The sequence below is a fragment of the Pyrgilauda ruficollis genome, unplaced genomic scaffold, assembly GCF_017590135.1.
Source record: "Pyrgilauda ruficollis isolate IOZ18807 unplaced genomic scaffold, ASM1759013v1 scaffold4, whole genome shotgun sequence".
Classification (NCBI taxonomy): domain Eukaryota; kingdom Metazoa; phylum Chordata; class Aves; order Passeriformes; family Passeridae; genus Pyrgilauda; species Pyrgilauda ruficollis.
In genome coordinates, this window is record NW_024525489.1 from 18865177 (window position 1) to 18891313 (window position 26137).

Sequence of the window (26137 nt, forward strand, 5' to 3'; positions counted from 1 at the left end):
CCTTGTGTTTTAATGTGAGTGAAAAAGGTTGAAGACCACTGATTTAAGGACATTTGTATTGTAGTAATTGTCCTTAGCCATGGGCTGAAGTAAAAATTTGAAACAAGAAACTTGAATGAGATCACAAAATAAAATTGTGTTCACTGTTAAGTGAATTTAAACTTGTTTCACCTATCTGCTTTTATTCATTTTTTAGGACTTCCTGATGTTATATATCTACTCAGCTAGTGAGTATGATGATGTTTTCCCCAGCTGAGATGTAGAGGATCTAATTATATTAATCTATACAGTCTAGTTTGCAACACTGGAGCTCCAAAATGTTAAGATGTTAATTACCAAAAGTACATGTGAGAGATGTAACCCACTAAATTCAAATTGCTATGCTGTTATTATAGAATAATTTCAGTAGTAAACTGTCTTTAGGGCATCTGAACCTTTCAATTTAAATTCCATTAAAATAGCCACACTGTTGTCATTCATGAACAAGGATATTAAAGCCTGTTCCAGATGCTCAAGTACCTTTAGCTTTAGGTAAATATTTCATGAAATGTTTCAGGTTGTTATCCCCACCTCCCTCAACTTTTTCCCCAGAATGGACAGCTTTGAGGTGATAGAACCTGTTGTTCAGTGTTAATGATAAATGGGATTGGGAAAAAAAGAACTTATAACGTGTTTATTACATAGTAGTCAAGCTACAGATCCTGCAAATGTAATAAGTCTAGTCTTTAAATCAATCCTGAATATAAACTCCTAATTTGTAAGATCTTTTCTGGTAGATTTAAGAGATAGATGGAAATAGTGTAAATTAAATCTATGCTGTGTTAGAATCCTGTAAAATTCTGCTAAAAATTATGTGAATTAAACTTAGCATTCAGTTTAAATATTGGATGTTTAGTTTCTATGGTGGGTTGCACTTTTTTCCACTTGTTTTTTGACTTTTTTTCCTACATTGTTCCTAAAAGTGGCTGTTCTTCAGTGAGTTTGTCAGCTGAAGAGAAAATTGATGATTCTGTAGCTACGCCATAAAAAACTTACATTATCTTCAACATTCTAATTATACAAGTAGCAGATATCTTGGCTACCAGACTGTTAAAATAAATATTAGTTTTGTTTTAATATTCTCTGTCTATTTGTACCATGTGTGTATACAGACATGAGTACACTCTATCTCCTGTGCTCTCTCCCTTCCCCCTCCTTTTGTGGCAGTGGTACTTGGTAATACCTCTCCCGTAGAGTAGTAGGAAGTGCTTAGTGAGTTATAAATGTTGTTTCTATGGGTAAGATTTAATATTATTAGAATTACTTACTTTTTCTAATGGAATTAAAAGTTATACACCAGACTGCTGAAGTGTAAAGCTGGAGGAGTGGAGAGGAGAATGTGCTGTACTTCAAAGAACTAAAATGTTCTCTTTGTGAATGAAGAACATGTGCATTAGAAATTCCAGCATTATAAATCTTCACTTTTAGGTGTTTATTCTTTAAAAAAAATAAAACTGTCGGGTTTTAATAAGTAATGTAAATATATTTTTATTTTCAACAGAAGCAAAATTCATATCTGCATTTCTTAAAATTCAGAAATTGAAATTTACTTATGGAACAGGGTGAATGTAATAATGCAAACTTGCATGTGGATTTTTTTTTTTTGTGCTGGTTGTTGCCTGTCATCTGATATCTACTGGTGTCTTGCAGAGGCATTTTCCTTTATAATAAAACATGTTTTAGTTAATTCTACGGATTATGACAAAACAGTTATCCTTCTTTCATTGTAGTTTCAGTTAGAAGAGCTCCACTTTCAATTTTTGCTGTAATGGCAAGAGGTAAACACTGATGCTGCATTATCTTATCTAGCTGATAATTTCATTTAACAGTCCCGGAACTTGTTCTGCCAACTGTTGAATGCACCGGGCTGTGAAATAATTGGAACTTCAGCTTGCAAATACCAAGCTATTGTTTTCAGTAAAGTTGAGTTGAAATCTGCTTTCTATGCTGCATTGCAGTGGAAACCAATTAGTTACAGTGTGACAAGATACCAATTTTTATTGCCAGAAGAGAGTTTCTGGTATTATTCTGAAATGTGAACACGTTTGCCAGTTTTTGTTGCAGTTTAAGTTAATTTTGTAGACAAATAGGACTAAAGAGCTTTTGGTTGTTTAATTTTGAATTTTAGAGTTCATATTCACCAAATGGCTTCTCAGGTGATTTGTCTCATTTACAGTGATACTAATGCCATGCATTGTGTAATTTTTATTAGTCCCTGAAGTCTAGATGGCACTTTCGTTTCATATCATTTCATGGGACCCATCTGGTACAGCGCAAAACATCTGAGTTGTGCCAGGTTTAGTAATTTTTTGTATGTGCCCATAATTTACTTAAGATTTAAACTTCTCACAGCTAGGTATCAGAGACTTATGGTTTAACGTATTTTTCTTGCATTTTCCAAAGGCATATAAGAGTTCACCAGAACAACATTCTTCTGAATGTTATCTTCACTTTACGTGGCCACATAAAGTGAAATGACTTAAGAATATAATTAACTATTGAGATACATCAGCTCTGTATGAGATACTGTTTGCTTACCTGATTCCAAAGTATTTTTGAAAACTGGTGCACATGATGAAAAATGCACCTTTTCAAGTACATCATTAGTTAAGATAACAGAATAAAACTTAAATGAGCTAACATGTGAAATTGTGATGCTGTGCATATAGTTTGGTTACCTCTAATACAATATGATTACCTTTCAGTGTGACCAATACAGCTGTTTCACATGCTAAAATGACATTTTTGTGCTTCTATTTTTGTTGAATACTAGGGGTAATATTTTTAAACGCTTATTGCATATTATCTTTTATTGTTTTACTGTAATTTAAAGTCTTTTATTCAATGAAGCCCAAACCAATATGGATTTAACTCCCATGCTTCATAAAGATTTGGCATGTGGCTTTTATTTAGCTCTTACTCCTGTTGGTACTGATCACTTTGCTGCTCTGTTCTTCCAAGTAGTATATATATATATATATATATAGCTTAGGTCAGGAAGCATTTATAAAAAGGAAGCAAAGTAAAGATTGGGCCTTTTCTTTTGGTTATCAGAGGAAGACCTTAAAACATGTAGCATAGCAGGTATGAAGTATTTTTTTTTCTGAGTATTCTTCAGGCTTGTCCAAAAACTTTTAAGAAAAAATATGTCATATGGATGTGCAAAAAAGCAGTGGAAAATTCTGAAAAAAATTTGTGGGAAAGAAAGTTACATTTACAAACTAAAAAGAAAATGTCTGTAAAAAATTAATATACAGTGCTTGCTCAAAAGTGTATTTTAGTAAGGAGTGCAAGGTGTATGTGAAGGTGTAGTCAGCATGAGGACAGGTTTTATTCTTAGAAGTGTTTTGATTAATCCAGGTAGGCAAGTTTAGTGTCAACACTTGTTTTTAAACCGCTGACTTTTAGAAGCACTTAACAGTGGAGGTGTAATGGTGGCTTTTACCGAAGAAGTTGCACTGAAGGTACCACGTGTGAAGAAGTTCCTCTGAGGCATACCTGCTGCTAGGGCTTTTCCAGGTGAGCAATAGGTCCTTGCATTGCATTGGAGGCGCTAATGTCTGAATGGATGTGACGGCTGCCTTGGAATGATGCTGCTGTTAGCAGTGAAAAATGTCTTCCTTACGATTCTTGTGCAGCAGGCCGTGGAGTGCAGCACATTTTTATAATAAAGGTGATGAATTTAATCGCAAACTGGCAGCCAAATGGAAATTGCAGACCTTGATACTGGGAGAAAATTGCCTATAAAGCAACTCCTGAGAGAGCAGGCTTTAAATTTATCCACCCATTTCGACATTGAGGAGAACACAGGAATTGCAGGGTATTTTGCTTGGGCTGTTTAGTTCAGATGGATGACACTTTAGTCTTCCTTTATTTAAGAACTAGTTACAGTGTTGCATTTTTTTTAATGGAAAAAAAAAAAAATTGACCTTTCTGCTTAAACTTTACACAGCAAGTATTTTGGAAAAATCTGTTCCTTTATTTGCTTGATGCTTGCTCTGGTTAGAAAGTAGGACCTAATATGCGTAATTAATTGAAACTTAGCAACTGCCTCACAGATTTCCCCTTATGCCAGATTTAACCCTGATGTGATAGGAGATTTAAAAACCACATAGCCTTGTATCTGAAGACTATTTGCATTGAAGCAGTTCCATAAATAATTGAACTGGTCTTGAAGTCCCACTGGAAGTCTGTAGCAGTATGTTAACATAATTTCTGACAGCAGCACAGCATTTTTCCATCTTGTTGGTACTGATACATTCCAGCAAATCTTAACCCATTATATTTAGTATTGCTATATGCTGATGCTCTTCCTATATGATAATTAGGAATTGAATGTGCAAATATGATTCCCATGCATAGTGAGTACTATATTAAAAAGAGAAGACAGAATGTTGTTTAAGAAGCTTAGTAGAAGATGGCATGGTTATGTGTTCATAGAAAAAAATGCAGATAATTAATTCAGAAATAGGTACTTGAATTGGACACTGAACTGAATGTCCTCACCACACTACTTCTGGGCTGCCCTTTTGAGTGCTTTGGGAGGTGATCATTCAGGTGGGAGTAAGAATGAGTAGCACTGGATTTTGACACAGACTTCAAGATGAGGAGTGTAGGAACGCTTAAGACACCGAGTGTGGCATCTGTTAAGGTTATTCCTTAAAATGTTTCATTGGTCCAGTTTCTCCTCTTACATGGTATCAGAAGTAAGGTCTGTGTTAGAATGGTTCTCTTGGTTATGTGATCCCTAAGGTAAAATAAGGACTAATTTCTTGGCCAACATGAAGAATTTTTATAGCAAGTATATGAAATAGGAGCTGCTCGTTTCTTGTCCGTGATTTAATTTTGTTATGCCCTTTAGAAAATTAAACCTGTTAGCAGTTTCTGGTAGATTTTATTGTTTATTTTTAAAATTATTACTTCATTTTCTGGGTTTTTTTGTAAAGTAAAGCTTCCTGAAAGGTAATACTCTTATTAACAAAGACGTAAGGGTTATTAAGGCACTGTGTGATGAGAACAGTTGAGCCTGATTTTGGCAGTTGTTGGAAGTCTTTCCCATACTGTAACTGTAGTTAATGAGTATCTCATCCATATTCTTTTGCTGAAAGTATAGAATTGTAGCAAAATAAAATAAATGGTTGTCAAGTTCTTGGCTGTCTGTTACCATATTGGATTATTTTTTATAGAAAATACAGAATGAAGTTCCTATAAAATATATTTTCAATATAAATTGCTGTATTTTCTGATAATGGAAAGTTGTGGCCTAACTTGCTTGAGAAATGTGCAGTAACATTTATAATCTTGTTATGTTAATGTCCTAAGACTGTAGTAGATTCAAATGAACGCACTAATGAGTTCAGATACAGGCACCAGAGTTAGCTGGTATAACTTCTACCCCTGTTCCTTTGCTTTTTATTGCCTTCTGTCTGGAAGCATTCAAAGGCACCTCTTGAACTGGGAAAGACTAAATATAGGTGTAGAATAGAGATGAAACTGGAATGTGTTTACTTACTATTGAGAGCTATAATGTCCAACTTGTTTACTGCAAAAGAGCTTTAGGACCTGTTTTTGTTTTGATCACTGGAATCACCTTGGAGAAAAGTTATGGAGGATAGTTTGGAAGTAATTTAGCAGCTTGATTCTTGTTGGAGAAGGTGTCCCTTTTTCTTTTTGCTAATTCTGGTATTCAGTGAATTCTTCATTGATCTGTTTCAGCTCAGTAACCTGGAAGAAAGCTAATCAGGCAAACCGGAAAATGACTAAGAATAGTCTTTGCTTGATTAGTGAGGTTACTTGGCCTAGTAAGACAGAGCTGGTGTGAGAGGTTTTAAGAAACTTCATTTTTCAGCAGCAGTGTGTTGTTATGATTAGTAACTCTTCTTACCCTCCAAAGGAAGGAGAACTGGTATAGCAAACCTGAGTTTTGGATTAATAGTTCAAATATCTAGTCTCTTCTGGACTTCTGTGCATAGTTTGGGATATGTCATCTCCTTCTTCCAGAGTAGTGAACTTTCTTGTATTGTCATTTTTTAATCTATTTTTTACAACTTTCTCAAGCTATGCAGTTCTTTTCTGGGATGAGTGGTATGTTGCCTTCTTAACTACACTTTTTTTTTTCCTTCTGTAAAAGGAACAGGAATAATTTCATACAGCTCACTTTTACTGTTCTTTGCATCTTCCGCTTGGTTATCATTAACTTTTTTCCACTGTTCTTTCTTCCTGTTGGTTGAATGTCTGTGTAGACTTGGGCTTCTGTGTTGCCGTTCACCTTTGCTGAGTTTCAGATTTAAAATCAAACAAACATAAAACTTAAAAACCAAAATAAATCAATATCCTCCTAAAAATGAGTTTAACGTGTGTTACAACTAATGGTAAGGTGTAACAAAACCCCCAGTAGTAGCATTTTACTTTCAGTGCAGTGTATGGTTAATGCTCATTTATCTTCAAACTGGTGTAGATTGATTTTCCAGTTAATTTTTTCCTACTGTTTTGTTTTGTTTTATGCATGTATCAACAGAGAGAAAACACCCGTTCTAACTTTTTTTCACTATTTCTGTGTATGTGTGTGGTGCACTTATGCACCTATTGGCCTATTTCCAGAAACAGTGATTACATTGGTGTTTACCCTCTGTAGTTGTGTTTGCAGTTTGGCAGTATTGTCTGTAGTACATTAAAATGGGTTTCCTTTTGCAGCCTTCGTTTGATCCACTGTGGTTTTCACCTTGAGTTTTAACAAGGGAAATCGACTTGAGTGGCTTTCTTTATGCCATTCATCTGCTCTTGTCTTCTTTATCTTTTCACTAAACTGGTTTTCTTAGGTCTGTGCTTGTAACCAGATATATTATGCTGTCTACTTCCACCCCATTTTTCTACTTCCCCTTACCGATACCTACATTTTAAGCTTTCAGAAAGCTTTTTCTCGAGGTGAAGCAAGATACTCTTTACAGTGAACAGTACAAAAAGTCTTGATGTTATCATAAACTGCAATGAAGACAGTTTGTCTTTTGGCTTTCTTATTTATTGAAACTTGTGTGTTCTGTACTGCTCGCTTAGTAATAATAACTATTGTTTTATTTTAAGCATACTGTTTCTTATTTTCAGTTCTGTTTCTTTAGGGATCCTAATACTGTTTTTTCATTGTCTTTGTTATCCCTTTCAGAATGACGTGCACTTTGAGTTGTTACTGTTGAACCTTAGCATTAGGTATAAGAGAGCACATTGTTTTTCCCCACATTTTTTTTGCTTTTATGTAGCATTGGATTTAATCTGCTGCATTTTTTTCCAATCATCTTGTAGAGTCTCAGTCTGTACTAACATTTCATAGTTTTCATAAGTATTGTTTACTGCAGCCTTACTGTTCACAGTTTAGTTTCTCTTTTGCTATTTTGACTGAGTTTGTAAAGCTGTTTTCTGTTTCTCTCTAGTCAATAACGTACCTTAACATTTGTCATTAACTAAGACTTTTAGGTAGAGCATCTAGTCATTCCCAAGTTAAGGAATTGATCTGTGCATTTGATTGTGCTAAAATCAGTTAAACTGATTGGTAATGTCTTTTGAGAAAACTTCATGAACATCTTGAAGTCCAGTTTTGTTCTTGTTGTTCTTGGTATTTCATTGGGATGTTTTTAAAAACAAAAACAAAACAAAACAAAAAAAATCTTCTCCCATGCAACTTTTTATCTTTCATGTTCTTAACTAGACATAGAATAGTGTTGGAAGCAGATTATTTAGTAAAGAAAAGATTGTGTTCTTAGAGCTGTTTGTTTGTTAAGGTCAGGGTGTGATTCTGTAAAATTAGAATTCTGTAAAATTGTTGTCTTTTGATTACTTTTTTTTCAAGAATGGAAAAGGAATAGAAGAAGGTAGGAAACTAAATTTGCTTCCTGGTTTTACTAACAACTGGTACTTCCCTGAGAGATCAAAAGTCTGACTTTTGGCAGAAACAATGTAAATTTTAGTAGGTTTCTCCAGTGCAAACTGTCTGGTTCACAATTTTGAAATAATTTGGTGAAGTTGTAGTAAATAAGAGAAACGGGTTGCTTAAATACACTGGTCTCTTAATTTCATTGCAGAATATTATTCTTTATGGATATCAACTAAAAGCTTTAATTTAGGATCTTCTCCCAGTATAGGAAGTTGCGAGTGTGTGACGAGAGTCTTCATCATGCAGTCAGCAATATCTTCATGTTTCACTTTAATTTCAGTGCTGACCTAAAGGAGAGGTGTTGCAGGGGACGGATTATTCCCAAAAATGTTGCGGTGGGTTTATTTATGTGCTTATTTTTTAAATTTGCTCCTTGAAGAGGAGTTGGGGGATCATGGGAGACATCTAAATAGAGTGCAGAGCTCCCAGTGATCAGTCTCCTTTTGAAGTGCACAGCTGCAATTTGCAGTTCAGTGTCAAACTATTTTTTTCAAAGTTTTTAGAGGAATCATGAGGGTTGATACCCATATACCAGCTAAGATGTTTTCATTTGATATTGGCCACAATGATGAGGGAAACTAATAGAATATTACTCATGTAAACTTTCCCTGTCAAGCTGAAATGTATCCACCATGCATCCAAGCTGTTTTGAATAGTAATTATAACTAGTGTTACTGGTTGTATTTCTAGTTCTTCACTGCATTGTATGGAGCTTTACAGACTTTACCCAGAGTGCTTTTTGGTACTTCCAAAAACACTTTATGGTGTGATAGTGTGGTTCCATGCTCTGTAGGAAAATCACATTGAAATGAGTTCTAAACCTGTCAGAGGACCCCAAAAAGCTCTTCTGTGTTTTTTCTTGTTTTTATTTTTTTTTTTGTATGTGTGTTTGAGTTTCGTTTAGGTTTGGGTTTTTTTTTTTTTTTGTTTTTTTTTTTTTTGTTTGTTTGTTTTTTTCCCCCCACTGTGCAATGTAATTGAAAGCAGTCAAGCTCCTTACCAGATGTTCTGCAGGTCTAGTGGCAGGAGGGGATTGCCTATTTACCGTTTGCTTTTTTCGTTTTCCTTCAAAGATGGTTTAAAAAAAAAAAAGTTTCCCCCTGCAGCCAGTACGTGAGAACAGGTGAAAGAGAAGAGTTAAAGAGAAAGTAAAAGAAAATGGAAGCCTTAAAGGCTGTTTCATGTTTTAGCTGCTTTTTTACTCAAAGCTTATAAAAACAAGTCTGGAATGTTAACTGGAGGAAAAAAATGAAACTCTTCTACTCCTGCTCAATGCAGTATGTGTTAAAATTTTCTTTCCCTTCTGGTAATATCGCCTTAGCTATATACCATTACTAGTCGTGCATGGCTGAGATTTAATGAGTGATGGCTCATCTGCTTGGGTGGAATGTAGTTCTGGCAATTAATGTTGGAAGCAGTAGTGTAAGCTGGTGTGTAATTGAGGCCTCATCTCAGTTCCATTTTGATACCCTGTATTTAAAGTTGAAATACATTTTAGCATAGTGGGGGCATGGGATTAGGTAGCAGGGGTGGAGAGAGAGGGGGAAGGGCAGGGAGGGATGTTTCTGTGGGATGTTTGGTGTTTTTTGAGTTTTTACTAGGAGGTGGTTCTCCTTAAGATGTGTAAGATAAACCACGAAACAAAATTAAAATAGTGACTTTATAGCAGGCTGGCAGAGGTGATGTTATCTTTCACCAAACACTATGACACTGAAAAGAAACACACTATTAACGTGGTACCAGTAATCCTTGTATTTCTAGTGCATAAATTGAAATCCTTTTTCAGTCATTCAGAGTATGGGTGTGTTTCTGAAGAAATGGATGAATTATGTAATGTAAAGCTGTAGATACGATCTCTAGAATGTGCTGTACTATCATTTATATTTTAAATAGCTCTGATACAACTTTTGATTAAGTTTGCATTAAGTATACATTCCACTAAGTCGCCTCTTCTGCTGTTTTAACTTTGCAGAACTACCTGAAGCTTTTCATGCCAAGTGTGTGGTTTAGGCTTCAATTAAAGCAGTGAAAAACTTTTCAAGAACGAACATGGGTAAAAAAGTCCTAGTATTTTATAAACGAAATGCACTTAAAAATGTTTCTGTGAGAGGTTGCTAAAGTGAGTACTTTAATCGTTTTGTCTGGAAGTCTGCCTAGATTTAAATGAGATTGATCATGTCTGGATTTGAGCACTTAGGTTTGAGCATAGGAAGGTCATCCTGCTGTATTTCCATGCAATCTCCCTTACTGAGCTGTCTTATGGGACAGGTGTGCTTTACTCCAGCCTGAGAGAGCCATGGTAATTGTGGTTGTGAGTTTCTGTCATTTGGGGAACAGACTTGGGAGAATGGGCTGAGTTTTCCTGTGTTGTAAGCAAAACCGTGGCTTTCTTCTGAAATATCAACTTTTATGAAGCTATTGTTTTTTAAACAGGAAGATGCTGTGTTGGAGCACAATAGTCTGGAGTTGTAGCCATGCTTCGTGGTTTGTGGACTCTTTGGAAGAATACAGTGAGAGTGAGGTTGGCTGAAAACTAGAACTAACTGAAGAAGTGAAGAACTGTATCTTGCACAGGTGGAGAATGGGACTTGAGCATGGACAAAAGAAAGTTCGGGAGTAGGAGAAGGTTTGGGATGAGGAAAACAAAATGTATGTGTCTGCTAGAGAAAAATGTTTTCCAGAGCCTGGAATAAGCCCAAAGTTTTGGAGTGTTGCCATGTCTTTGCTGTCAGGAAATATCTGTGAAACCCAGGGGCAAATTGTCTCATTCCTCCTATGCTATGGGACAGTATCTTCTTCTGCTGTCAGTTAATGCCTTATTTCATGTGGCAGAGGTCTTTGGATGGAAAAATGCCAGCCTAGCTGACTGGTTGAATTGAGCAAGTTACCAGATAGGAGCACAGTTGTTTTGTGGCAGTAAGAGTGATCCATAAGATGCACACAGATGAGACCTTTCAGGCACGCTTGTTTTGGAAGAATGATATTTCTGATACTGGGGGAGTCTCAGGCAGCAGTTCCCTGAAGCATTACTAGGTTTTTTTTGTTTGGTCAGGTCTTGACTATCATAGAGGACAGATCACATCTTCTGTTGCTTTATAGTATTTCACAAGATTGTTCATAAAGGTCTACTTCCCAGCAGAGTGCAAGTCAGACTTTTTAGAAAATTCCTCTTGGTGTTGAACAAGTGAATGTTAACTTAGACAGTAAGATACACACCAAGACATTGCATATTTATTTACATGGAAAGAAGCATGGGGCTTATTGTTGAGGGTGATATTTTATTGATGTGGTGTCACAAGGCAGGGCCTAAATATGCAGTAATAGGAATAATTGTTACTGATTAGTAATAGTGATTGAGGATTAAAAGTCTGAAAAAAAAATTCAGTTAATAATGGCATTTTTTGCTATTTTGGAACCAAGAGTATATGATAATATTGTCATAGTTCCCAGGATAGTTACATTGTGCAACTCTAAAAATATTACTAGTAGTTTATCAAGGAGTAGTCACCTCTTCGCATTCCTGAAGAGTGTGCAATTGTTGTTTTTTTGAGGAAAGGCTGTGGTTTTGTTTTATTAGGTTTTAGTGGATTGCTGTTGTGAGGGCATACATAACCATGCCACTTGGAATCTCCTGTAAATGGCCTAAGATACCCGTGTACCTTTGCAAGGACATCTCCAGGGCAGTTCAGACTTGCACTGACCCAAATACTCTGAGGGCTGTTTTGACTCTGGCTGCCTCACCTGTCAAGGCAAATCTGCCTAATGGAGAACTGAAGGTATATGCAAATCAAATACTCCGTGTAAAATGAAAAAGGAGGATGATTAGAAGGCTCAACCTAGTCTGTTTTATTCTGATACTTCTAGAGTAGTACCACTAACCGAATACTAACTTCTGTTTACGTTGTAGGCAGGCTGGCTACGTTCTCATTACTGAGTGAAAGCTCTGTTATGACTGAAGGGGTGAACTAGTTCTGTCTTGGTGGAAATGGGAATCCACCTAATAGAGCAGGTGGCACTGTAGTTTTTGAAAAGCAGGTGTCTGTTTGTCATGTAAAGGAGCAAAAAGAATGTGACTCTGCCTAGACCTCTGAGAGTCAGTGGGATTTTGTTGTAGTATAATAATACTCTTAATGGAGGTTTTTTTTGGAAAGTTTTTTTCTTGACAGAAACAAAACTTTGTAAGATGATCTAAGTAGGTTATAATATACTCAACTGCAATTACATTGAACATTCACTTTCAATTATTATGTGGAATAAAAAATAAATAAAAAATAGAACAGCACAAATAACAGTTAATACCTTTCACTGCAGTAAAAGAAATGTAAGTAGCAATGTTCTTATTTCTCACTTTGTCAGAGGGTGATGATGGTAGCTGTAGTTGATTCTGTAAGGTTTTGCTGGCTCTGCATGTTTAGAAAGAGTTGCCTTGCTGATTTCCTGCTGGTTGATAATGTGTTGAGTCAGATGGCTGAACTAATGTGTGGTACAAAAGGATGGATAACAATTAGATTAGTATACTAATATGTCACTTCATTTTAACTTATGTTCAAGTCTGAAAAAAGTACTCAGCTTTAGTAAAAATTACAATTGCCAACAGCCTACTTTTTTAACCTTGAATTTATGTCTCAGTCATGTGAGATTTAGTTTGATTGTTGCCAGGTTTCACTTCCCCGGAGAACCATGTTTACACAGGTATATTTATCTTTTAGAAGATTATTGAGGTGTATGTATTTGCAGTGAACTAAAGCACACTGGGTTTTTTTTCCTCTACGTTGATGAAAAATGATCAGCTTTTCAAAGCTGACTGGTTATCTTAATCACTTCAACGTGATATTGAAGTTGTGTAACAGTTGTAATGGAGGAACCTAGTGACAATATTTAAGTAGTTTTTTTCTGTTTGTATTACCTAGCATAAATACAAGCATTTTTAAATTCCTTTCAACACCTTGGTTAAAGTATTTAATGACATTACTAAAATTTTTTACTAGTTATATTTCTCATATATAAATTTTTTGTCACTGGTTGTGTTTATGTAATAAATTACAATTTGCAGTAAGGTAAAACCTTGTGAAACCTGTTCCTATTAGCATATGTATTGTTCTTAATAGATTTTTAAATCATATTTTGGCAACCTTTTAATAATTTCTACTTTTGGCATAGCTATTGTCACTTTGTTTTAGCTTATACCTTGAAGAGCTTTTCTAGAAGTACCTATTTCATAGAGTTATAGAATGGTTTTGGTTGGAGGGACCTTAAAGATCATCTAGTTCCAACTACCCTGCCATGTTTTAACCAAATTTCTCTAGTTAAATTTTATGCAGAGTACTCCTTGGGAAACCCAACTTAGCCTTGCTCTGTTTCTTGAGCACTCATAATTATTCTGTTAGTTTAGTGCTGTCTGTCTGTGGTAAATTTGTCATATGTATTACAGACTTTCATGCTGTTTTTAAAGAGTTCTTCAATGTATTTCAAACATGGCATAAGTAATAAAAATTGGACTAATGTATCTGGATGGAATATTTACTGTAGAACTAAATTTTGGAGTGTTTTCCTGCATGAGTACATGTTTGGTTATTCTATATCCAGCTCAAGAGTTTTCAGGTGTGTTGGATGTATGTAATCTTTTAACACAGGTGGGTAATGCTTAATTTAGGGTTGTAGTTTGGTCAGCTGTGTTGTCAGATTTCTTAAACTACGGTGTTGGTTATGTATTTGGTTAAGTAGAGATTAGGATTAAGTAGAGATCTTGTTTATGTACTGACTGACTCTGGGAAGTCTTCCAATACTTGGAAGTTAATTTGAAGTTGCACAATGCATCTTTGCAATGTAATTTATATCAGAGCAATGCAATAATTAATGCATTTAAAGTTGTGGATGACTAACTTGTGAGTGCTGGTACTTGTCAACCAAAAATGGTTACTTTCATAGTCCTGTGAATAAAATGCTGACAGAGGTAGGTAGGGCAGCATTTACAGCAATGCTGTGTGATGGGGAGCAGTGTGTATAAAAGTGGGATTGTGTTACTGTTGTACGTGATCAGCTAAGAAAAAGTGAATTGGGAATGAGAGGCGCTAGTCAGTCCTATTCAGATGGATTAGGTTCCAGCTGAAGTGATGAAAGCTGTCAGGTCAGCCTCTTATGAAATTGTTCTTCAGAAATACATGGAGAATGACATTTCTTCCAGGTACTGGAATAGTTTTGTTTTGACATGCTAGCAGGTTAGAATTGGAAATGTTCACTTTATTAACTAAGCCAATTATCTCTAGGTATGCTTGCTTTCTCACATTTTAGCATTTTTTACAGTAGTAGGTAAATTCTTTAGTTGATAACCAACAATCAGATTGTTTAAATGTCACTGATACAAAACTTATAGTACATAAATACAAGTTCTTATGATTATAAAGTGCTTTCATTAGCATCTCAGTAGCAGTATAGTTTTTATATATTTCTTTTATATGCATTCTTTTAATAAGGAATGCATAATGTAAATACTTCACAACTAATCAGCTAATAATGACTAATTTTTTTCTCCTCTTTATCCCATGAAGCATATGGCGCATCTAGTGGTTTTCAGTATATCCAGTGATCACTGTGTGCATAAACTGTAGAAGATTCAGTTTTGTGAGGCAAAAATACATACAAAATTGTGAAAAATGGACATAACGCAAGAGGATGTGCATCTTTACTTCCCAACATTTCCTGAAATACTTCATATAAGCAACCGAGCATTGTTTTTCTTCAGTTTGCCTTTATATGTTAAAATGTATGAAATTTACTTTGGCCATAAAACAATTAGTGAAAGAGAGAGAAGGTTCACATAACATCACTGTATTAGTGAATAGGTAATTATTTTTGGACGGTCATGGAAGTTTAAAAAAATCCCTCTCTCTTTACATACAAAGGACAAAGAGTACATTAACCAATGGAATGCTTTCTTGTAATTGCTGACTGTGAAGGATCATTGTGGATGGTTCCCAAAGACTGAGAAAATAACTCTGCATGTACTCTAGGTTGCTCTTTGAAATTGGTGAGTCTTAAGGTGTACCCTTGAATGGAGGAAAGAAAATGGTGCTGCTGTTTAATTTTCAAGTGGGGTTATTTTAGTAGTTTTTACTTCACAATTCCAAGAATAAGCAATTCTAAAGTTTAGGTAACTCAGTTGTGATTTCAATTTTATGGTAAACTTCAAAACTCATTATTTAGAAGGGTCTGCGCCACACATTTGTTTAAATTAGTTTTGTTTTAAAGATTGTAAAACAGTGTCTTACTATTTTATGCACTTCTTTCACTTACTGGTAGAATAGCATAGTGTGGGATTTTGGTGCTGATATCCAGGTAATTCTGATATTTATTAATTAGGCTGTTCTGTTTTGAAGTGCTCAGTATAGATTTTGAGAGAATGTTCTGGCTTTACTGGAGAGCTTCCTGTTGCATAACTTCACAGCTGTTGAATGTAATACACTATTTCATATGCAGAAGATAGCTGTGGAAAGTGGACAGCAGTTGATTCTGGTGTGAAGGGAGCATGGGATTGTGTGTGGGCAAAGAAGATCCATTGCAGACCAGTCAATCTACATTGCTCACAAAGATCAATTTCCACAAAAAGACAGTAAACTGAGGTAACGTGTTTTTTGTAAGAAAATACCCACCTGAGGAACTAAAACGGAGGAAGTTCTGTCTGAGTTGATACTGTCAAGTTGCTGTTTTTAAAGTGCACCAAGTTAACACTTGTTTAAATCTGATAGATGGCTCCTTAATCTTTCTGGTGATTAGTAGTTCACGCAGAGTAGTATTACTGCAGATTCTCCCACATTTAAGACATTCAAGTTGTTTATAATTATGGTTACCTGACCAACATTTGGTATGGAAAGAAAAACAAACAGAGAAGAACTTTGAATAGCTCTAGAAGCTTCGTGTACATTTAGCTGTGCTACCTGTAGCTAAGGAAGAACTTGATCTGGAACGAGTCCAGAGGGCAGCAGAGCTGGTGAAGGGTCTGGGGCAAAAGTCCTCTAGAGGTGGAGCAGCTGAGGGAGCTGGGGGTGTTTAGCCTGGAGAAAAGGAGGCTCAGAGAGACCTTTGCCACTCTCTACAGATCCCTGAAAGGAGGGAGTAGCCAGGTGGGGCTTGGCTTCTGCTCCCAGGCAGCCAGAGGCAGAACACGAGGACACAGTTTAAGCAAAGACTGGACATGGCATTTAATGCTGTGTTCTATTTGATATGTGGGTGTGTTTGGATGCAGGTTAGGCTGGATCTCAGAGGGCTTTTCCAACCTAATTGATTCTATTATTCTGTGAATATTTAGGGGCAACTTGCTGCTAAAGGGAGCTAGAGTAAATTTTTGAGAGGGTGGTAGTTAAGCCTGTTGCAAATATGAGCCACCAAATCTACTTCAGCAGTCATGCTGTGCTGAGCGACTTTGGTTTTACAGTTTTCTCTCTATCAGCTAATTACTCACATCAATAAACTTTCCATTTTCCAGTGCTGCTCATTGGGGTGTGGATGGATAGTGTATGACAGTTGCTGTATTATGTTAGTTGAATGTGCCAAGTAGACTGCTGAAAAGTTCTTTAAAGTATCCTCTTGGGAACTTACAAACTGATTTTTATGTTAAAGATATTTAGATTTTTGGAGCATTGTGCTGGGGTATGATGAGACAAATACAAGAACTTACCTCAAATGTCCAGCTTTTGGAGCTTACCAAAAAAATGAGGAGACTGTATTTAATCTTCTTTATATTATTTTTTTAAGCAAATGCATATTGCCACTGGCAACTGGAATGCAGGATTGATGGACTTTCTCAGACCTGTTCTGGCCTTTCTGACATACCATAATGTTAAATAAATTAAATGCAAATTGTAGTAAGTGGAAGCAAATGCATGACTGTTTTAGATTTACCAGTTTATTATGTTCAGTGTCATACTTTAGACCAAAATTGGAAATTTGTCAGAAGTAGACTGCTTTATCAGCTTTGCTTGATCCCAAGTCTATTTTTTTTTTTAAACTCTGTGCTGGTTTCGGAAGGACAGATGTTATGAATCTTGTTTCCCTGATGCTCAGGCATTTCATTGCTTTAATATCAGGGGTGGGGAGTGTAAATGCTTGCCAGCATTTTAGATATTGTACTGATGATGCATGCGGGGTACAAGTCCATGTGGCACGATATTAAAAACGACTGGTTTTTTTCCCAGCATTGCTATTTCTGCTGCATCAGCAGTAGTAGCAAACAGCACTGGTGTTAACAGTGAAGACTGTTAAAATTGTGATGAATAAAACCAGCTATTTCTTTGCCAAGTAAGCATACTAAAGCTGCTAGATTAGAAAACACGAGCTGCAATGTTCCACCAATAATAAAGCTTTCTGTTGACATTTACACAAAGAGAACAGATGAGTATGCTCTATTTGGTTTTGAAGTCACTCTGATACAAACCTTAAAACTGCCCACAAAAGAAGGAGTTTTGCAGGCTCTTCTGGCAAAAAGAAATGATTGAATTTTGACACCAAGAGTGCTGACAAATTGCTGGAAGTGCTGCCCACTTACCATTGGACTGACAGTTTAATCATCGAAAGTGTACTGCTGGATTGGGCTCTGAGGAGCAAAAGAGAAGTACCTGTAGTTTTTCCAAAGCATTAAAAGATTTAAATTTAGTTGAAATTTGAAATGCAAACACTTACTTTTTCTTTTTTTTTGTTTTTGTGATACTGTTGAATAACTTGTGTGCCATAACCTCAGTGGTGGTGTCGAGTATTTCGACGTACTTTTGCATTTCTTCTGAGAGACTTAAGTGTCTGTTGATCGACTGGATTAATGGTGTGCTGTCACTTTGGTTTTTCTTTTAATTTTTTTGCAATAAAAGTTGTATTTATATTTGGTACATGCTGTGTCAACAAGATTCTTTTTGTGCAGGGGATGAACTCAGCATGCTGCTCATGTCGTAGTTTGAGTACATGCACTGTGTTAGTCTTTAGAACACTTTGAAGAGAGATTATGATTCTGTCGTCTTCAGAGATTTTAAGTAACGGCAGAGTATGTTTCCTACTTTCTCTGCTTTTTTCTTTCCATTATTAGTTATATTTTCCTCTTTTTTTGCAATATTATTGGATGCTGTTTGACACACTGTGTATTATGTAAAACTAACTGGTATCTAGTTGGTGTTGTCAGATTAATGGATAATGCTTTAATGGCACACAGAATTGGTTGCCTGTGTGTATAAATCAGTTTTGTTCATATAGCTAAAAGTGGATCTGTATTCAGTGGATTTGGACCCTATGAATGGTAATTTTATGTCTGTTATATTAGTGTCTGTAACCTTTTTTTTCTAGTTTAGGGACTTACCTGATAGGAAAAAAAAAAGAAAAAAAAATTGGCACTTAGAAATAACTCTAAAATGCCTAAAGTGATGACCTAGCAGCAGTTGTGTACAATAAAAACACTTTGTAAAAATATTAACTTACTGCACACCTTTTGTTGCATTAGAAAAACTACAACTGCATATTAGTAAAGAATGAGAAGGTACTTGATTCAGTCAGTTCTCACTTTCCCTCTCAGTGCAATGCATGCTAATCACGTGCATTTGAGTGGACTCACTAAAAGTAGTCTCAGATAGATAGTTATTAGAATTCTTCACTTTTTGCAAAAAGCTGTTGTGGAAATATGAAGGCGTTACTTGTGGTTCAGTTTAGTGTCATAGTCTGTAAGAAAAAACTATAAAAATTATTTTTGCCTGTCAAAATACATAAAATTATGCCGCATGTAAAAATGTTGGTGTCGTTGATATTTTGGGTATAACTTGATTTCTCTGAGAAAGTAGAGTACTGAAACTGATGTTTTATGCATCAGTGAGATCCAAGTACCATGTAGTTTTTTTAGCTATATGCACATAACTGTTATTCTTACCATAACTCTGAAACTTTTAACTTTAAACATTTGCTGCTAACTTTATTATTTTTTCGTATGGAAACTAGCTTGTGCCTGAGAATCTTTGAAAGCCTGGTGCTTCACTTGGTTAAGGAGGCATGCCTGCTGGTGTTAGAAGATGATTAGTGTTTTGATTAATTCTGTATCTCTTGCTGATTTTGACTATTGGATTGTTTCAGCCCCACTTGCTGTGTATTGTAAAAACAATGAATGATAGTTAAGGTCCTCTTCTGTTAGTTTCAAAAGTTAAATTCTGTGTGCGTTGATGACTTAACGTGGTCTTAGGAAAAAACATAAGCTGAGAGTGACATCCGTTTAACTCTGTTTAAATGGATGTAGCTTAATTGGAATAGCAGATGATTTATTTTAGTTCTTAAAATTCTTAGTTCTAACTTAAACTACAGTGAGGAATGCATCAATTTAAAAACAGTAAGTTTGCTGCTCTTCCAAAAGATAAAACTTTATGATGTAGAAGCTTTCATGGTGAGAAATAGTAAAGCTGTGGCCACTTATGATGAAAGTGGTTTGCAAAGTGGTGGGACAGGAAGGATTTTAATCTTTTCACTGATTTCCTACTTTGAATATTCTTGCAGAATGGTTTATGTAAACCCATTTTGTGTTGCAACCCAGCAGTCTTAAACACATGTGCAGAGACTTACTTCCTCTGAAGGAATAATTGACAGCTGAAAATGAGTAACTTCTTGATGGTGTCTAATGTGGTGACAAACACATGAACACTGTTGTTTGTGTGTTCAAGGGGGAAGAATACTGTAAATTTAATCAAGAAATCAAAACAGTACATACGTGTAGACAGATGTAAGCAGTGTAAACAGTATATCCTGCTTCAAAATGTATCTTAGAAAGGTATTAGAGAGATTGAAAAATATGCTCTGTAGATAAAGGAAACAAAAGATTATGTTACTTGTATAGTTTCAGGGACAGAGGAAGAAAAATGTCCTCTGGAGCAGAATGCATGTCATTGCTACCATGGCTAACTAGGTCATGCTGTATTAAGGTGAAACACGATAAAGATATTGAAACCAGTTTGTCTTTTCTTTTAAATTTATTTCTCCACTACCCTGCTGTGAGCAAGACAAATTTGTCATTTACTGCTAAACTTATTACTTCGAATGTATAGACCAGGGTATTGTTAAAGGTGAATATTGTAGGTTTTGAAATTCTTTGAGTTTCTGCCTTTACCTACAGTAGAGATGGGTACTTATATCCTTTAAACCTATTAATGCATTGGCAGAACTCACAGGTTTTAGAGATATGGGGAAGCTGCTGTATGTCTTTATTTTCTTTTTCCAGTCATATCTACTATTATATGTATCTCTCCTTACTGACATTTTATTAAATCCCTAGAGAGTTATACAACATAATTACCACTGCAGCATTAAGATAGAGGTAAAGTACCTAGAATTGTACTTAGATGTTTGCTTGAAAGTAAAGCTTTCCTTGTTTTTGAATCACTTGGCTTGCTGTGAGAAGGAAGAATCTAAAGAATTGTAAATGTGAAGGAGCTAAAGCTTTATAAATGAACTTGAAAAGTGTGACTTCATGAGAGACATACCAAAGAAGCTTTTTGGGCAAGGGAAGACCTAGTGTGTCAGAAATGTGAAATAAGTCTAAATAAAAGACTGTTTAGCTGACTTTGTTTTTCTTTTTTTTTTTTTTAATATGTGAATTCAATGCTAAAAATAAAAAGGTGTGCTTGGAGGATTTGACCTTCCTATTTTAGCACTGCTCCTCAGATTTTTAGGTATTTTAATGTATTTCAGAATAAAATGATACTTGCTGCAGCTTGAGAGAGCTTTTATCTCCTCTAATGTGCTGCTGGTGATGCTTTCTGAAACCTTATTAACTCCTGGTAAACTTGAAGGAGGCGCTGAAAATACAGTACCACATAATTCTGTCAATGCACATAACTGCCTAAAGCGAGTGGCAAAGTTGCAAGATACTCAAGAGACTAGAATCTTGAATTGGGTGTAATGGAGACCATAAAAGGAAAGGTTATGGCATCAAAATTCAATACTTTGTATGGAGTCTTGTTGAGGCATCAGAGGTGTGATTAAACAAGAGGCAGGTATGTGAGAAAATTGCTGTCAGTCATGAAAAGAAAGAGTAATCTTGCAGATGTGTAGAAGGATTCAGCAGAATCTGAAAAAACCCAGGAGGAATATCAAGCAATGACTTCATGAGTTGTGAATTTGAGGGAACGCTTGTGGTCAGCTGCACTAATACCTTAGGAAGGAAGATAGGTTGTACTCCATCTGTAGTTAGGAGTGAGAGACAATGGGTGAACTAGAGATGTGATCTAACTGTTTTATCATTTAAGCTGTAATCCTTCCGTTCTGTCAAATTTAAGAGAAGTGGAAAGTGACTTTCGTAGATAATGTGTTGCACAGAAGTGGAGTTTGGAGACTGGATCAGCAGTTAAAGAAAACTGGGAATACATGCCTGTTATTTCATCTGTTGCTTCTGAATATTTCTTCTGAGGTCTTGGAGAAAGTATCTAAGACAAGAGAGAGGGTGAAATTCCAAGAAGCAGAAGAAATGGTAGCACTTGAGGAGCAAGTGATACTGCTGGCTGCTGTAGGTGATTGTCCCTGTCCTGATGTTTGTTGCCATTACTGCTGGCTTGAGTGTAGAGAGAGAAAATACAAACCTACACATGCCAAGAAAACTAAAGTTCAGGTGTTTGGTTGGTATAGTGGAGTTTTGTACTCCACTGAGTTGGTAAATGTCTTCATTCTGTATAAAGTTGGAGGTGTGATAGATAGCTTAGGTTTCATACAAGCTGAAATTGAGGGGTAGTCCTCAAGCCAGCTCTCATACTATCTGTGTGTGTTCAGAATGTTTGGCTTTCAAGTGTCATGAATGTGTCATAGGATTATTTGCAAAGGAAAGATGAAAATAAAAGTTCATTTTCTCCTGTGAAGACTATGATATCCAGTGTTAGTGATTATATTCTTCATGAAAGATACATTTTAAAAGGAAAATTTGGTGCAGCTACTCAGTAGCTGCCAACTATAAATAAAAACGACCATGTTGCTACTTAGGCTTCAGTACTTCTACAGACTGCCCAGCTTGTTTCAGTGTGGTGTAAATTAGTGGAAAATCTGAAGAGAATGAAAAGGGAACAAAGTACGCCAAAAGACAGTAATATTTGTTCAAAGAGTTGTGCTAAAGAATTTCTTTATATACTGAAGCCAGTATAAATACTCTGAGGAATTTGTGCTCATTGCCAAAATTGTCTGGGTAGAAGGAGATGAGGATTTTTTTCCTTCCACTATGATTATATGGTGACAAACTTTGTGCTTCCCATTGTAAACAGGTGTTAACTACCAAATCATGATACAGTACACATGATGTGTCAGTTTCCAGCAGAGAAACAACTTATTCCTGAATATCTGTTTCAGAGATGTTTCCTTTCTGATGCTCTGCCCCACCCCACAGCTTTTCAGGTGGTGAAATCTCAGCTATTAATCATTTGCCAGAGAAGAAACTGATTATGAAACAGAGTTTATATTCATCTCTTGTCTGCTGTTAGAGTTTCAAGTGACTTCTTCTTTCTGTGGCTTCCTGTATTTAGATGAAAACATAAGATTTCTGTTTTCAGTGTCATGTTTAATTCTGGAGGTTTTGAAAGCCGTTGTTGCAATTCTAAGTAAAGGACTGGATTTACTGATTGCCTTGTTTACAGCCCATGCTATTGTCAGTTTTAATGCTTTGGGAACAATCCAGTTGAAATGTGAGTTTTTGGTTTGAAACTTGGTCAGTACATTCATTTTAAGTAGTTCTTCAGTGATACTGAAATAAACTCAGTAAGAACATTTTTACACTATTTGGGACTCTATAAGTTATGAAATGTGAAACTTCTGATTCTTATAGCAGCAATTTTAATACCACATTCAAGAGATTTAGAAGCAAAATGTAACTTTTTGTTAAATGTCTTTTTTGATTAAACAAAAGGATCTTTTGTGTTCATCCTCAGACTGTTGCAGCTTAGTTACAATAATGTAGATTTGAAATAGATTAACCATTTTTAACTACTTGTTTGTAAGTACTAAACTGCATCTTCCAAGTAATTAATTACTTCAAGGTGGGAGTAACACCAAGTGCAAATGGTAGAAACAGTACTTAAAATTTCACCTTCGACATTCCGTGGTGCTCTTGAGGTGCTCTTTCATTACTTTGAAATGAAGTAGGGCATCTGGGTGCACAGAGAGCTTGCCCAGGTCTCTGAAACCACACTTGACTTTGTGATTTTTGTTATCTCTTTGGGGGTGGTCAGTAGAACAATACCAGTTTGTTATCATGTCATGTGTGCATGAACTGCACCATTAAGTTGTCCTATTTCCCATAGCTGAAAGATGCTCCGTTTAATTTCCAAGCTATAGTTAATCCCATAACTAGCAAAAGTACTGTATAGATGCATTTTTCTACTTTTTATGTTGGGTACAGATTTCTATTTTTTTTTCTTTCTAAACAATGTATTATTAAAAAAAAAAAAAACAAAACAAAACATAAAAGAACTGTTTTTATACACCTTTTAAATGATGTGAGCAATCTTGTAAGTGTTCTGAGGAGGTGCACGTAATTTTTACTTCAATAGCTGAATTCCATAAACAGGATGAGTAGGCAGCAAATTTACAGACATGAAAGACATTTAAGGATGGGTGCTGCAATTTAAAAAAAAAACGAAAAAACAAAAACCAGTTGAAAACCTCCAAACAAAGCAGAAGAAAAAAGACAAAACCAGAACAGATTTTTCAGCTACTATGATGTTCATGAGAAGAGGAAGAAAATGGCATTAAGGTTTGGGAAATAATGAAAAGAGAAGATTGTCATGTTAGATTATAATCTGTTTCTGTATTTGATGCTTAATATACGTTTTTCCCCCCACAGAAATTAGCAGAGTACGGAAAGACATGTATAACGACACATTAAATGGTAGTACGGAGAAGAGAAGTGCAGAATTACCAGATGCTGTGGGACCTATTGTACAGTTACAAGAGAAACTATATGTGCCTGTAAAAGAATATCCAGATGTAAGTATATCTTTTTAGTCCCTAAATAATTTTTTGATCCTTGTGGTCGTCTTTAAATGTAAATTTCATGTGATGCTACCCTTGGATCACGCTGAGTTGCTTTGGGTACTAGGGAATCAGTGTATGTTCCCCTTTGCTTGATTTGCAGTGAGTGTGAGTGGAAGAAGGTTGTGTTAAATACCAAACTAGTATGGATTGCTAAACCTTAGATGTAAGATCCTAATTATCTTGTTCATTCAGTGTTTTCCATCCTGAGACACTTGTGAAGTGAATTTTAGGAGGAAAGTAGTTCTTGGGATGGTGCTTTTTTCCTCTTGGTGTGTCTCTAAGTCAGCTGCAGAATGCTTTAGAGCCCTTTAAAGACCTTTTGGAGACTGTACTTAGTCTCAATTACTATTTGTCCCATACCTGTGTAACCAGTTCTGTTGCTTTAAAGTGTCTTTATATCAGGGTTGGTTGTCCTGTCCTCTCCCCTTTCCCCACCCTGCTTAAGCAGAACTCTTTGCTTGCCTGTCAATATTGTGCACTCCGTGGGGTGTTCTGTTCCATTGTACACTTACCTTCTGAAGGAGAATGGTTTCATTTAACTAGAACTGTTTTGAATTCATCTGATCTGAAGTGTTTCTAAAAACTACTTGGGAAGAACAGTGCTTTCAAAATCAACCCCAACTACCCCCCAACCATTTTCATTGATCAGTGGCAAAATAAGAAACCATGTTATTCTTCCCTAATAGAATTTACAGGTTCTGTTGCAGTAGAGAAGTGCAGGGTCCAAGTCAGGGATTTACACATTAAAGTGATATAAAGTGGAAGAAAGTGCAGAACGGCAAAAATGGAGGTAACACTTATGTATTTCTGTGGCTTTTCTTTGTATCCTAAATTAGATTAAGCTCTCCAAGTGGAGTTTTATTATTTCAGTGCTGCTTGGAACATACAGGCCTCTAAATAAACCTCACTGTGCCATGCTCCATTAAGAAAATGAAGTGTAAGTCCTTATTCAGAACAGAATACTTAGACAAATGTCTTTTCTCCCTTTTCAAGTTTTCATGTAGCTGTTTTGCTTTGGGGTTAAAATACCTGTACTGGGAAAAGTGTTCAAGGAATTTGAACTGGTACTAAGGACATCTCTCTCCCCATGTATTGCATTTTTCCTCCAAATTAAACATATGTGTGTCTGTGTACATCTGTGTACATGCAAACGTGTCCCCACACCAAAACCAGTAATTCTTTTGAAACCCCTCACTGTTACAGATTTTTGAGAGCAATTTTCCTATGCAGTTGTTTCACAGACCCATGTAAGTAGCTCTGGACTTAATACCTCCAGATATCTTAGAATTATATTGCTTAGTGGCTTTTTAGAACATTTCTTAGTTACTGAAATCTTGGTTTCATAACTTGACAGTGTATTCTTTGTGAAGAGTTGCCTTAGTTATTTGTTGCAGTTTTTACTGAACTTGATGCCTGCTGTACGAGGATTATGAGTAAGAAAAAAGGTTTTGGATTTCCTTTAACTATTAAGTTGCTGTTCTAGAAATCAGGGGTTTCGTAGCTTAGCTCCTCACTGACAGTTAATTATCAAATATAGTGTAAATGAGCAGGAAAAAGTTTGTCTCTAGTTTCTGACGAAGAAATTATTTCACTAGCTAGTGCTAGCTCTTTGCTTTTAGAAGAACAGCCTTGAAGTGGTCACTAATTTATTTTAATAAACCCTTAGGCATTCAGAAGTTGGAGAAGCTTGTGATTTGTCTTCATGTGACCTGGAATAAAAAGGCTCTTGGCTCTTGTGAGATGATGTGAAGTGTAAGCTAGAAAATGTGAAGCTTCTGCCGCGGTTGTGGGACCTGGCAGTTCAGGCTTCACTAGGGAGCCAAGCCTGGTGTTCTCTGTGTGCTCCTGTATTTGTTCATTGCTACCTGGAATGGGATCTGCCCAGCCTTAATAACTGGTTAATCAACTAGAACATACCACTGCATACAAATAAAAAGCTGTGATTTGGTATGTAGGCCATTTCTAAAATCTTTCTGCAAGTTAGAAATTAAGTAACCTGCTTTGAATTCAGGCTAGCCCAGCATTTAGAAGGTCCAGAGTACAGGGATTCCAGCTTACTTAAAAAAAAAAGCTTAACATTCATGTGTGAGTATTAATTTCACCGGTGAAGGTAAATTTCTGTGTAAAGAGAGAAATTGTTACCTGTGAGAATTT

At 35.9% G+C, this 26137-nt stretch overlaps 1 protein-coding gene across 9 annotated transcripts in view; it reads left to right on the forward strand.

The window, feature by feature from the left end:
- The window catches only part of QKI (QKI, KH domain containing RNA binding), a 152202-nt gene that overhangs the window by 12563 nt on the left and 113502 nt on the right, over positions 1–26137 (forward strand). For all 9 annotated transcript variants that reach the window (XM_041476817.1, XM_041476819.1, XM_041476820.1 and 6 more), the window contains exon 2: positions 23793–23935. In XM_041476817.1, coding sequence (XP_041332751.1) covers positions 23793–23935 — 143 coding nt within the window. The remainder of the gene's footprint in view (positions 1–23792; positions 23936–26137) is intronic.